Source organism: Neopsephotus bourkii, unplaced genomic scaffold, assembly GCF_033783945.1.
Source record: "Neopsephotus bourkii isolate Nb327-2 ecotype Australia unplaced genomic scaffold, CSIRO-AGI_Nbou_v1 NB_1248, whole genome shotgun sequence".
Taxonomy (NCBI): Eukaryota; Metazoa; Chordata; class Aves; order Psittaciformes; family Psittacidae; genus Neopsephotus; species Neopsephotus bourkii.
Window position 1 is genome coordinate 4,488,762 of NW_026901733.1, and position 14,610 is coordinate 4,503,371.

Sequence of the window (14,610 nt, forward strand, 5' to 3'; positions counted from 1 at the left end):
TACACCTGTTAGCTTCAAAGACAGGGCAGATGAGAAGAAGAGGATTGTGTATTCATGGAAACATGAACAGGATCTTCAATGGCTGCTGCTGACAGGGGAGGGAGTATGGAAGTCCCCTTAGCTCTGCTGATAAATCAATGCTTTGAAAAATGCATCTCTATTATTTACAAATCCAGCATGGCTTGCCAGATCTTCTCTCACCCCAAAATACACAGTTTTTTGTTCATTGTTATTGAATTCCCATTCTGTTTACACACAGCTTGGTAGGAATAATTAGTTTGAATAGTCTTCATTAATACAAAAGAGATGGTAATGGAGCACATGCACTCCCTGAAGGAAGCATAAAATAAATTAAAAAAAAATATTAGTTTAATCTGTGTTTCTCAAATGAAAATCACAAATACAAGAAGTACCAAATCTAAAGACTAAAATTAAATTGCTTATTGATTGCCAAGTGTTGAGAACTTACTTTTTCTTAGAAAAGAAATAAGCAAAGTAAAGATTTGAGACAAAACTTAACACAGATCTCTCCTTCTCTGTGGCTGTAATTCTAAATTCAACCCCGTCTTACATGCCTGAAGCATGTAAGGGCACTCCCTTAAGGGCTTTTTCTGGACCTAGGAGGTAATGCAAACAGCAGGGTCCCTTTCTGAGGGTCAGCTGGAGGACGGGTGGGCTGGAATAACATCCCACCTGAAGCCCCTCCTAATGCTCCCAGCGATGCAAGTAATAGCAGATGCAACCCCTGCTGGAGGTTACATGACTAGACTGGTCCTTCAGCTACTGATTAACTTCCCTCCAGTGAACTGGACTTGTTGCTCCAGATGTGGAACAACTGAACCATATGGATCCAGCTGTTGAATTTCAAGGTCCATCTTTCAATGCAAAATTCCCAGGAGGGATATTCAGCCCCTGAGCACCCGGGGATGTTGTATCTCCACAGCTTGGACTTGGCCATCACAGCAGGAAGGCGAAGTTGATGCATTGCTCATGCTAAGATAAAAAGAGGAAAAGACCAAGTTCACACAAACATTTCCTTTCTCAGCTCTCTGGACTTTATTTTTCTAGCTTGAGTTACAGCAAACCTTCTGAATACAGTGCAAGCCCGGAACATGTGGTGAACGATCATTTCAGATCCATTTTCCAGTAAGCTGAAGCTGGTTTGTAGCTGAGACATACGCTTTAATCCTCCCATTTGGAGTCACATGAAAAGTCAGCTCGGTCCTTTTTTCCTGTCCCTGAAGTTGCAGGTATTCCCTGTTGCTGCCATTGACACCTGGCCAGTGGGTCTGGGTGATTTGTCACGTCTGCTGGGACTTTATGCTTCTTCCTTGGACAGGCAGACAATCCTAGGAGATGTCGAGCAGTAGCAAGCAGGTTGCACTGGTCCCTGCCTTGTCCTCAGCTTCTTTACATCACGACTGGCGCTTTGGGCAGGACTGTGTAGGAAAAAATATCATTGTCAAAGGCTGTCAGTGAATACAGACACCGAAGGGAAAAGGTCTGTTAGAAGAATTATAAAGGTCCTTGGCAGAAGATGGAAAGAAGTAAGTTCCTTTGAGATTCCCAAATTAGTAACCTACCTAATTAATAAGGACTGGTAGCAGAGGGAGACAATCCACCGATTTATTTAAAGGAGGGAGTGGTGGAAACTCTCCTCCCAAACCTGATGGTCTGTGGTCTCAAATTAATGACTGCCAGCAATTTTCACACCCCAACGCTCTTAATGAACAGCCAGTGCTGTTTGGAAAGTTCGTGCAGATCTTAGCGCCAACACTACGGGCACCCCCAGCACACCACGGTACGACGGCTGTTTTGGGTGTACTTTCAGCATCGGAAGTGATTTTGGTGGCGGGACCACTCATGGCCTGTGGGCCCGGGCAGGTGCCGGGGCCTAACACCACCACAGCGCTAAGAACGCAGCGGCTTTACACCGCCAGCCTCTCCAGCACCGGTTTGCAGCGCTGCCCGACCACCCCCGCCTGCCTCCAGTCACCGGGAGGAACCTCCGGGCGCGCCTCCCGCAGCAGCGCACAGGCGTGGGGCAGGGGGCGGGACTGAAGCAGAGCGCAGCCAATCGGGAGGGCGATGGGCGTGTCAGTGGGCGTGGCCCGGCGGCCCGAGCGCGGGCGCGCGGCTGCCGCGGGAGAGCCGGAGCGCGAGCGCAGCGGAGCGGCCGCTCTCTATTGGCGCGCGCGAGCTGCGGGGGGAGACGCGCGCACAAAGTAGCGCGAGCGGGGCGCCGCGTGCTAGCGGGGCCGATCGGCTCGCGGGGGCGGGGGGGGGGCGCGTCCCGGTGGGGGCTCCGGCCCGCGGCGGGCGTGAGGCGGCGGCGGCGGCGGCGCAGCGAGGAGGAGGAAAGGGCAGCGGGGCCGGGAAGATGAACCGGAGTTTCAACAAATCTCAGACTCTGCGGTATCTGGAGTGCAACGCGGTGGAAGTGAAGAGCAAGGTGAGCACAGCCGAGGCCGCGCCGCGCTGCCGAAAATGAATGGACCCCCGCCTCGTCCGTCCCGTACTCCCCTCATTCCCCTCCGGCCGTCTCCCCGCCCAGTGCCGCCGGAGCGTGGTGCCGTAGTTCGTGGAGAGGCGGGATCGTCGCTCCGGGCGCAGCCTCCGGCGAGCAGCCCCTGCCCGGCGTGAGGCGGCCGCGGCGGCGCGACCCTTTCCCGACCGCCCCCGGAGCGGCGCCGGGGCGGGCGGGCGCCGGGGGCCCCGCGCCCGCCGCTCCCGCTCGATCTTTTGTTTCGCCGCGGGAACTTTGGTGGTAACTTTGTGGGGCAGCTCGGAAAGCGCCTTGCGCCGCGCCTCGCCTCGCCTGCCGGGATGGCTGGGGCTCGGACTGGGGGTGCCTCTGCTGCCCGCAGCCGCCGGAGCACGCCGTCCCGCTGCTTCGGCCGTCTCCCCGGTGGTGGGTCCGGTCTCCCGGTGCGGTTTGACAAGGGAAGCGGAGGAGTGAGAAAGAGAAGGGCTCCCCCGCTCCGGTTCTGGCAGCGCCGAAACGCTGCACTTGATCCGTGTATGAGAAGACAAGAGCGAGGCCTGCGAGAAGCTTCACTCTCCTGCGGCGGCTTGGCCAGGTGGTACAGAGGGTGCCAGCACCCGCCGTAAGCCATTCAGCTAGTGCAGCCTCGTACTGTTGGGGAAGGGACGGTATCCGCAAGGCTGACGTGCACAGACAGAAGCAGCCGTCTGCCGGAGACTGGCTACTTAAAATGCTGATGCCGGTTCGTGGTGTCTTTGCTTGGTCTTGCTGAGCTCCCTTCAAGAGGTTGCTCTTGGTTGAGCCAGCGCGTCAGAATCTTGCCTGCCACCCCCTGTGTGCAAAAATAAGTTGCATTTGAGCAAAACTGAGAAATTTCCCTGGGAGCCCATGCTTTACATGTCTGTAACTGAAAGGGTGTAGGCAGTGCGTAAGTTGAAAAGAGGATGGAGTAACGTTAGCATGTTCTGGGCTTGTGCACAGCCCGGGTCACCTGCTGTGACAGTGTTGGGACTCAGTGCTGAGTGCACCCTGGTTTTGTCCCTTACTGCTGTTAATATTTGCGTTTGGACCAAACACCTCTGAGCAACACAGATGGCTGGTGGGACAGCTTCAGTAGAACTACCTTGTATCCAAGGGGCTCTCCAGTCATTTCTAACCGTAGCCCCTGAAATGCAGGTTGAGGCCATTTCCTGACCTCCTGTTGCGACTTGGATGGGCTCAGCTGGCCTTAAAAGTTCCATCCTGCTTCCACTGATGGGAAGTTTCAGTTCAGTTTCTACCTGTTTTAAGGTATAACCTACCCACAGCATTCACTGTGGCCCAAATCCCGTTTTCTTATTGCTTTGTTATACCACATGCACTGTTTGAGCTTCAAACTAAACCCCTGACCATGATAAGACTTTTTTTTATTATGTTAATCCTCTCTCTTCTATGTTGATATTGCTATAGCTTGACTTTGCCCTATTAACAATCAAAAAGCAACATTATAATGAACACTGCATAGCCTCCTTTACAGCTGCAGCAAATCCTGTAAGTGAACCCATGTAGCTGTATAGACAAAGAGTGATTTAGGGAGATTTTAAGTGTACAAATGAGTGTAGATTTCTGGAGAGAAGGAAAATAAACTTGAGTGAACGGGAGGAGTTTACTGGAGGCCTTCTGTAGCTCATGGTTTTCACTGCTGATGGCCCAGAAGTTATTTTGGACAACTGTACTTCATTGTAAAGAGGCTTAAAATCTGCTGAGGGCCTACACCCAGTGATGATCCATTAACATGCAGCATGGATCAGTGCAGGGTGTGCTGCTGCTGGGGCTATGCTGTTAGCATGACTTGTGCACAATAACATCTAGACTGTTTATGTAGTAGGCTGTTGGCAAACAGAGGTTGGTACTGACATTGCAAGATGGTTTTCTTTTGTTTGTAAAGCTTGTAGGTTCCCTCTGATGGACTTAAGTGGTTAGAGGTAGATGCAGTGAAAAAGCACTGGCCAATGGTACCTGGCAAGGTACTGTGTAAAAGACCTTATACCTTTTGTTAAAGAGTGGTAATCTTGTGGAGATGGTTATCATGCCATCTGCCTTGTCTCTATGGATCACTGGCTTGTCCTGCAGTCATCTACATATATGAATTGTATTACTTTCTTTTTTGAATGGGTGCACTATCTAAGGCTGGGGAGACAAAAAGATCCCATAATGCTGCTTTTGGTAGCCGTATGTAGTCAGCCTTTTAAACACTTAGTTGCCTGTGTTTTGTAAGTGCAAGGCCTGCCTGGGCTTGCCAGAGAACTTGAAAGTTGAGTCTGAGAACTCATGATTGTGCAGCTATCGCCCGGGAGCGCAGGCTGCCAGGTGAGCGGAGGTGGGTGCAGTCTGCCTCTGCGCCAGGGCATGCTGCTGGCCCACGATCAAGGGATTCTCGGGTGGCTTTTCAAAGGCTGGGGAAGTGGTGGGCTGTGGGCAGGTGGAATCCCTTTTAGCGGAGGAGCTGGGTGTGAGAGCGTGCCACTTCTACACCACGGTGTGAAATGGCTCTTCTCCTTTCCTGACAATAGAGCTGGACTTGAAGGAGCTCTGGGAATAGCTGTGCGGAGTCATATAGGCAATAGGCTGCAAATGTTGGGTTTTTGATATGCCTGCCTCTGTTACAATAACTAGGTGGTTCCTTTCTTAAGGGTAATCCATCATACATCTGGTGTGTTGCATTAGTCATGATTCAGAAATGGCTCCTGTCAAAACTGACCAAGGTTTTCCTGGATTTCCTGAGTTTCCAAACAAAAGTTCTTGAAAGTTGGTTTGTGCCCTAGGTTATTGGAAGAGGAGAGTTTGTCAGCTGCTTAATACCATACTGGGTAAAGACACTTCTCTGACAATTGTCAAGTTTCCTTCAGTTTTAAGATTCTGATGTGTATCAAAGGGGTTATTAAATAAAAAGGGGTGTGTGTGTGTGTGAGTGGAAGAGAAGGATCTTGGTGGCCCATAAGCATGCTTCAGCTCCTGATGCTTCTGTCTGTGGATGTTTTAATGCTTTGTGATTATGTGGTGGGAACATTTCAGCGATATGTTCTCTGTCTACAGGTCTTTGCAGAAGAATGAGCTTTGTGGCGATGTGTGGTATCACTTTGTGTACGTCGGGTCGTTTTCCCTCTAGGCAGCTAACGAAGCACCTCAGATCTCCGTTTTGCAGCAAATACTGAAAGGAAGAAAGTGCATCAGCCATCTGTCTGCACCTCTGCTTTCAAACATGGCAGTGATGGAAACTGCTATAGTCCTCTGCTTTAAGAAGCCCCCTTACATCAGACTCTGTGCTTCCTCTCTCTTCCTCTGTCTCCTCCCCAGAGAGCTGGCCTTATAATCAAAACACTTAAAAGCTTATTGCTAGATAGGAAAGAGGAAGGGTACAGAGAAGCCTGCTTAGAAATTGGCACATGTCATAGGAAAATATTAATTGAATTGTAATTACACCTTATCCTTCTTCTCCTGTCTTTTACGACAGAATAAATGAGAAGCTCAGTTCTTATCTAGGTGTTGTCTGTGTAGCTCAGGATTAATGTTTCAACCCTTTTAGCCAGGATCTGAAAACACATTATCTTGCTGGCTTGTAACAACTGTGTATTCTCATGTGTCTAGTGTTCCCTGGCTCGTTTCCTTCAATGGGTGACAAGTGAAGTATCTGTCCCCTCTCAAGAAATTGCCTCTAATCTCTGAAAAAGGTTTCCAGATGACCCTTTCTCGCCTTCTTCTCCCTTTTACCAAGAGCTCCAGTGCCTGCAGTGTGTGGGGCTCTCTCTGTTTGTTTGTTTAGGTTGGGATCTCCTGGCTTAGGATTCTTAACGTATTTTTCATTTTCTGCGCTTAGCTTTACAGAGAGGTTGCAGGCCTCCTTCCCCGTGAGTCTAAGCCTAGAGAAGAACAAATACGTTTAGAATAGGAATTCCTACATTAATGGTGAGACTTCTGTTTAATTACATCTCCATGTAGCCAACCTTCTCTGAGTTGAAAGAGATTTCTTTTTGGTCATTTTTATTCTTGGATTGTATGTACAGCTTTTCAAACAGGATAGCTGTCAGCCCAAGTGTGTACTTCTTTTCCAGCAGCTTGAATATTCTGGAATAGTAGAGGTGTAAGATTGCCTCAGGCCTTTCAGTGGTACCGTTTGAATTGTTTTTGAAAGTGTGGATATGTTTCTGGCTTAAAAGGAGCAGAGAACTATTTTTCTGCTACTACTGTATGATTTCCTGCAAGCTGTACATACGAGCAAGAACTAATTTTCATGCTTTCAAAATAGCTAAATGCACTCGTGGCTCCCCAAAATACAGTCCTTTGTGGGACTTTGTGGGGAGGGAAGCCACCCTTTTTGTTGCTGAGCCCTCTCAGACAATGGAACTCTTGATAATGGCTGAGGATTATAAAAGTGCAGCTAACCTGACCCAAGTGCTGACTGTGGCATTTCTGCTTCATCAATAGTATCATGTTTTCTTGCATGGCAGATTGGTTTACGAATTAACAGTAATGTGGCTAATAACATCGTACTATTATAAACAAACCTATTAAGATAAATATAACCAGTTAACTATAACCATATTTTTTTCTCTTTTTCCCCACCCTGTTTTGATTTTGTTCCAGTAAATGCTGGTGTTCAGATAGATGCTGCAAATGAATTTTTAATAAATTGTCAATCATTTTCTGATGTGCTCACAGCATAGATGTGATACTGTTACAGCTCTCGAAAACAGAGCATGTTTGGGACCATTCATGCTCTGAGTTCTTACAAAGTCACTAGCAGATAGCATGATGTGCTTTGGTGTGGGGCAAGTATAAAAGTCAGTGCTTCAGCAAGTCTCCCCAACTGCTAGATTGATGTGATTTCCAAAGAGCTTGTGGGTTGGTTGTTTGCTCATGTGTTGTCTCCCCTTCTTAGGAGTGTACCTATACCCATTCAGTGAAGATAGCTGGTTTTAAACCTTTCACATTTTCCCACCCCCAAAAAAGTCACTGATGGTGCTCAAAGACCTTAGCAGTATTGCATGTCCATGTGACTGTTTAAATGCTACATTATATGGACACACATTGTGCATTTCAAAGGTATAAAGTATAACATCAAGCAATGTTACAACTAGCAATAGCTGCAAGAGCAAACCAGTCCCGTGTATAGAGATTTTAAAGTTCTGGTTCTTTTCTGCCTGGTGTTACCTGAGAGAGGTCTACAAATTGTGTTTTCCAGCCTTTTGTACTTTGATTTCACTCTAACCCTGAATGAAGCCTTAGAGGCCTTCTGAAGTTTTAAGAAATGTTTTCCATGTGTGGCATGCTTCGAAATTGATCAAAAAGCATCGCTCTTCTTAAACCTACAGGATGTTAAAACAGACTTCAAGTCTGCTGTCTTTAAGCAGTACTTTAGATTCTTCCAAGCTAAGGTCATACTTGTTGTACCTAGAATAAAACTAAAATAGGTGCAGTGAAAAGCTCTGTACCAGCTGATTTAACTTCTGGTTTTGAGCTTCAAAACATCTTTGATTATATGCAAACCAAATGTGGCACGGACTCAGAAAACCGCAGTGCTTCCCTCTCTCAAATGAAGACAGTATGCCACAGCAATAGCAGCTTGAGACAGTTTGGACTCTTGCAAAACCTGTCAGGAGAAAGAGACTGTAAACATTAATCTCTTAAGAAGTCTTGCCTCTGTTCCTTTCCCTCCCAGTTTGCTGGGCTTCTGACAGCAGGTATTGTATTTATTCTGATGTGAATAGCATCTACTAAACTCCTGGTTCCTCTGTTATTACATATCTTTGGTTTTTTTCATAGTAGGATGACTTTCTGAAGTGGTTGTACCTAGTGAGTTTAAGTCTGCCTTTAAATGTCTAGGTGACTTGAGAGAAAGTGACCACAGCTTAACAAGTCACCATGCAGCAGCTGAGCCACAGCAGTTGGTCCTGTGCATGCTTGCTGCCCTTCACAGATGAGAGGCTGAAAGGTGTTGGTTGCACAAAGTCATTTTGTGATAGTTCTGTTCAGGTGACAGATGCAGTAAGCACAAGCATGGTGTAACCGTCTTTCCTGACCTGTACTCTGGCACTGTGTGTGCCTGTAGGAGATACAGGGAAGTCTAGGACATGTGCTTTGAGCTGCCTGGCTTCATAGAGCCATGGGATGGAAGAGGGTAAGCTCCGGGTGCCCACTTTACAGTCTCACAGTCTCAGGTCCTTCATAGCAAAACAAACTAACAGAAAGTCAAAATCTAGTTGTGGAAAGATAATAGTTCCTCTAACAATGTTCCCAAAGTAAGAGTATTGTAACCAGCTTGGATATAACTGTGCTACCGCAATGGTTATCAGTATCTGTATGATGCATTGACTGGAAGGCTAGGGCTGCTACCTTGCATTTCAGCATCTCCCATACTCTTCTATTCTTGATCTTGCCTCCAGGTTGTCCACCTTTGCTTTTGTAATCATTTTCAGACTAGTAACTTGGGAATTCCCGATCTGCTTAGAACTTCATCCAACCAGTCTGTCTTTTGTGAGGAGTCTCCTGAATTTTAGTCTCACCACACTGAAACAGTCTTAAAGGACACAGAACAATGAATGGACTTTTAATTTTCTGAGGTGCTCTTTAAAGTTGAAAAGTTGTTTACAGCCAAGTCAGAAAGGCATGTCTCTTGTGTGAGGTTAAAATACCTGTGGAGGCTCTGTCTGGCAGGCTGCAGGACTAGCTCCCTCCAAGGAGTTCTTCAGGGGTGCAATTAATAATGCTTTCCTTGGTAGTCCCTTATTCCATTTGAAAGAGACTGCACATGCTTAATCTGAGCTTTTAGTAACCAAGAAAGCCAAGGATTGCTTGCTTGCCTGCCTCTAATTGCCTTTACAACGTGGGCCAGTACTTAAGATGAAATGCATCTTAGGAGACATTCCCTCTGTCGAAGTGAAGGCAGAATGTCCCAGTGCAGAGGTAGTCCTGTTCCCATTGGAAATTCCTGAGGTTAATGGAGGCAGAAGTGTCTGGGGCAGGGTGTGGTGCAGCAGCCCACAGCCTGAGGCCATCCCTCCTGCTTCTGCCCTGCGTGGCTATTCCCAGTCCCCCATCAGGTCTGGCTAGGGCTATGCATGTGTACTGAATTGCTCCTCTGCAGCTGGTGTTGGCCCTCAGCTCATGGGAAAAACTCTGGTGGAAACTAAAATGGGCTTAAATAAGCACCCAACCAGCCAGAGCCCTTACTGGTTACAGATGTCTTGTAACTATGTGGGTATCTCTTAGTAAATGTTCAGAATGGGATTTGCCCTTGCTGGAGACCTGTACTAGTGCAGGTCTTCCTGCAGGAAGCTGGGATCATGTTTTTTTCTGCTGTTGGCAGTGTTGATCAGACCTCCTGATTCAGTGGTCCTTTATCCTTCTGGGTGGCAGGGAGCCAAATGTTCTTTCCCCCTTGTACTGGTGGTGACATGCCGTGTAAGCATGCATCCTGACCTGTGTGCTGAAGCTGTGTGATGTGATGGGTGTGTGGTGCTCGGTGTTCTCTTGAAAATACAGGGACAGCTTGGTCTACATCCTGTGCAAAAACAGACCTTGGTTTGTACCCAGAGATGTAGGGAAGAAAAAAGGAAGAAATTTGCCTTCTGGAAAGGCAGACCAACCACTTAAGGCGAAGATTTATTTTAAAGACTTTGCTGTGAACAATTGTTTCTTGAAGGAGAACAGCACTGTGGGCTTAAATATAAAGAGTTGAGGCAGTACTGATTGAGAGACATGGTGGGGAGAAAGCAGCTATGTAGGTGACCTGATGGGAGAGGAGCTATGGTAGCAGAGAAAGGGATGGTGAGTTTAGAAGAACAGGATGGGACAATTACTCTTGTGGATAGATGTTTTCACAAACTGTTGAGGCAAAATAGTGTTTAGGAACACTAGGGAAAAGGACAGAGCGGCAATCAATTGAATCAAGGGATTCAGTTACTGAATCTAGAATCAGAAGCTGAATTTGTCTTCTGAGTGGGTATGGAAGAGAAGAAATTGTTTTCATGGACTGAGCCTCACAGACTGCTGGAGAGGTTTGAAGGGGTTGGAAAGGCTGTTCTGAAAAGCAGAGTCATGAAGCATTGTGTCCAAGAAGAATGAAGAAGAGGGGAACCACTTGTTGTCTTTGGGACACATGCACACACTATTCTAAGGATTGAAGATACTAAAGCATGGCTGCATTTTTACAGGGAAGTGAAAGGGGAGCATTCAGGGAGGAAAAGTAGGAATATGGCATAATGCCAATCAGGAAAAACTTTGGGGGAGAAGGTAGTGAAATTATGCCTGTGATGGGGTTCTTATGAAAGGCAAGTAGAAGAGAGGCTGTCTTGCTCTGTGAGTGTCTCTTGGAAGTAATAGCAGGGGGCTGAGCAGAACATGCTTCCCATGCTTCCCACCAGCTTCTTCACTGGGATGGAGCAGAGGTGCTTTTGGGCAAGAAATTAGAGTCTGTGCAAGGATGAGAGTGTTTTTCTTTCTGTTCCTGATTTTTACTTCATGGGAGAGGTAAGTGGCTAACGTAATTCGTGTTTATTGCTAAATATTGCTCTTTGATGTTTTCTTATTACAATAGCCTGAACTCAAAGCCAGCAATAAACTAGAGGGATGGCACCTCATAAACATAGGGCTTCATTTTTGACTATGTAAACTTTGTGAAACTCTAAATTTTAAGAAAAAGGTTAGTCTTTTTTGCTTGTAAATAACTCCTCCATTTAATTTCACAAAATAACAGCCCTCCAAGCAAACAAACATCAAATCCCTCCTCTCCCTCCTCTCCTCTGACCTCTTGTCCACGTAGCCAGAGAAAGAAATCGTTGCTTGCTCTCGGTCAGCCTGTGTAAGTTTTGGTCAGCTGACAGTGACTTTCTTCTTCTTTAACCGGGTTTTATCAGAACACTGCTTTTTCTTTTCTTCTTTTTGCTAATTTTTCATGGCATCTGTGTTTTGCTCAGGGTTCCTGTTTATTGCACAGTATTTTGGTGAGTGCTTTTTCTCATCTAGCTGCAGACAGCAAGTACAGTGTCTGGCTGATACTTCAGATCATCTTGGGACAGAGCTTATTCTTTGTGAAACAAAATGTACAGTCCCTTTTTCTTCCAGTCATGATTAGCTCTGTCAGACTAAATTCTTTCAAGTTCTCTTGGGCCTTCCTGTCCTCTGACTTCTGCAATAGTAGATGCAGTATTTGCATTAGAGAAATAGGTCAGGGTAATTTACTTCATTATGGAAGACTAATCTACTTGTTAAAACTACTGGTTTATTGAGCAGTGTAATACAGTATTGTTCTAGCAGAGACTCTGCTGGAAGACACTAGTCCTTGTGCGTCTTTCTGTGGAAGGATATACTGAAGATGAACTTTGTAGCTTAGAAAAGCAGATAGTCATCTTGACTATCTGCAAAGCCCTTAGAATTTGTAGTTTCTGGAAGATATGGAGTGCATATTATCTTGAAATCCTGGCTGAATACAATGCAGAGCACCCAGTCTCCAAGCTGTGTGGTACTGCAAAACCTGTTACTGCTGTGATACTCTCTATCAGCCTCATTAGAGATGATGAGTGAGCCAAAGCATTTTCCCCGCTCCCCCCTTCTGAAAAGACCCACTGACAGTGGTTGCTGTGTGTGCATAGGCACAGGGTGAATTAATCAGCCAAACTATTACTACAGTATTACTAACCTTTAAACAAAAAAACCCATCATCTTTACTATCTGCTTAAATCACTTTTGAAGAGGTTCTTCCCTCCTGCTCCTCTCTGCAGAATCGCCTTCTAGCTCCCTGCTTTAAAGGGAAAAATCACAAGTGAAATTGCTTGCGTTTGTTTATCGTTGTGTTGTTCCAAAGTGAAGGAAATTCCCTCTTGGACTTTCCTGAGGCTGGACTTGTGAACAAGTAGATTTGGCTGTACAGTGTTTGCATCAGAGCTCAACACCCCAAGTCTGCAATTGCATCCCTGTGGGTGGACTGTTTACCCTTGTGTCACGCTCCATTGATACTATCGTGTGTAGTGTGCCCAGGGGGGTTAGGATGGGAGGCTGACCCTTTCACCAGCTACCCACCTCTCATGGGGCAGCTTAAACTGAACTGATTATACCAAAGTGTAAATAACCATCCGTCCTTCTTTCCTCTCTCATTTCACACATCACTTTCCTGCTGATCATGATACTCCACCCAGCATGGGAGCTGGCCTGTGCCTTGGCGTGTGTGCTGGGCAGAGCAGGACTGGTGTGCTTCCTAGCAGACCATGCAGGGTGGGTGTGTAGGAAGGGATAGGTGTTGCCCTGGCTGGGGTGAGACCGCACAGCATCTTCTTCCTTGCAAGTACTGTGCATGCCAGTGGTCTTAAACAAGTAGTCTGTCCAGTAAACAAGTGGTTACTGAGATTGGCATCTAAATGCCCTCCTCTGGTGTGCTTTTGGCTAAAGGAATACTTTATTCCTGTTTATGTGTGTGGAGCAACTCTTAACAAAGCCAGCAAAGATCTTGTTTCTGCACCTTTACTGTAAAGATGTTAAACTTGACACTTGAAGATGGTTGCTTCTTACTTGAATTGAGCAAAAAGAAAACTGTAAAATACCCTTTAAATAAAAGACTTAAGCTTTTTTTGGGTTTGAAATGTGCCAACAGAAGTTAGTTGCATCTTGGATTTTTCTGGAGAGAAGCAGGGGTGGAGGACAAAAGAGGACTGTTTCTCCTCCATTGGAACCAGCTGTGGTTTGTTCGGCTTTTGTGTATTTGGATGGGCATTCTGAATTGAAATCCAAACTGGAACTAGCAGTTAATATTGCAAACAAGCAGCATAATTTGACTAAACAGGCTTTCAGATGATCATAACTAGGCTTTGATGCTGAAGAGTGGGATTTTCATAACTGCGGAAGTAATTTGAGAACATGCTTGCACCCAAAGCCTGTAGGATTGATTTGGTGTTTTTTGGTTGTTGGGCTTTTTTTCTTTCCTTGAAGGTTATTATGGTGGTGATTCATACTTTTGTTGGCCTTGGCAAATGAGTGGCTTGCATGCATAGTTGATTTAAAATCTGAGCACCTGTAAGCAAGTAATTCTCCATTTTGAGAAAGAATTTATCTAGAGAAAGTTCAGATTTTTTTGTTTTTAAATCATTTGCCTGCTTGTTAGTTTTTTGTCATTGGTTTCTTGCCCTGGTATTGACTGTCTTTGCAAATGAGAACTTCCATGAGATCATGGTCACAGCCTACCTTGTCCTTGGATTTGTGTATGTGATTCCTTGTTTTCAGGAATGAGTTAGCATGGTTGGGGAAGTTCAGTTGATGAACAGTAGTTTACTAGTACTATACAATTTGAGTTATGAAGTTAAATCTAGCAGAAAAATGATTTAAGCTCCTTATTTTAACTAGATGTCTGTTTTCACTGTTCATTTGCCTGAATAGAGAATCTGGTCGTTCCCCCCCCCCCCCTTCTGTTCTTAATAGTTTGTTTGGCTTCTAATGTCGAAAGAAGGTCCATTGGAATATTTTTTTTCAGTCACTTTCTGATTTGCTTAAAGCAACTTAATGGATTTTTAACACCTTCAGTTGTGCCAAATCAAACCCTCTTTTTTAATTTTTTAGGTTTTTTTTGTTAATTATTTTAACAGCCACTCAGTGGTCTGTAAAGCTTCAAAAATAAAAAACAGTGGAGTGACAGAAAAACTAAACCCATGAAAACTAACTTGGAGTAAGAGCTTTCCTCCTCCTGTATGGATTACCAGGAAATTCAGGGGGCATGTAGAGTGAGTGTATTTCCTAATAACAGGCTGTGCGCTCACATACCACACTTCTTTAAAGGTCTTGTGGTTGGCATCCCAGTAGTATTGATGAGAAACGTGTGAAGAATTTTTATAAGGTTGCTTGAATAGCTGAGTAGCTTCTTTTGAAAGTGGTAGAGTGAATGCTTCTGCTTTGGAGAAGAATGATTCTGTGGATGCCCAAGGTGATAATGAATGATGGCGCTTCAAAGTTAGATCCTCCAAATGGAATTATCCTCTAGAGGATTTACTGAAAACTTAATATTTAAAAAATACACTTTTTTAGGGTGACACTTTACCATATCTGTTGTCAAGCAAGGTGGTGTCTTGGTTATGTTCTACAAATGGCCTTTTGGGTCCTCAGAT

At 45.6% G+C, this 14,610-nt stretch overlaps 1 protein-coding gene and 1 long non-coding RNA gene across 2 annotated transcripts in view; one reads left to right on the top strand and one right to left on the bottom strand.

The window, feature by feature from the left end:
- Nucleotides 1-1,032: 1,032 nt before the first annotated feature.
- LOC133218381 (uncharacterized) lies at nt 1,033-1,932 on the bottom strand. Its single transcript, XR_009727127.1, has 2 exons — nt 1,584-1,932; nt 1,033-1,439 (listed from the first exon to the last, which is right to left on the bottom strand). It is a non-coding gene; the product is annotated as an uncharacterized LOC133218381 (long non-coding RNA).
- A 351-nt stretch (nt 1,933-2,283) lies between these two features.
- Nucleotides 2,284-14,610, top strand: part of PARD6G (par-6 family cell polarity regulator gamma) — a 63,149-nt gene continuing 50,822 nt past the window's right edge. The window contains exon 1 of the mRNA XM_061364730.1: nt 2,284-2,452. Coding sequence (XP_061220714.1) covers nt 2,381-2,452 — 72 coding nt within the window. The 5' untranslated portion in view covers nt 2,284-2,380. The remainder of the gene's footprint in view (nt 2,453-14,610) is intronic.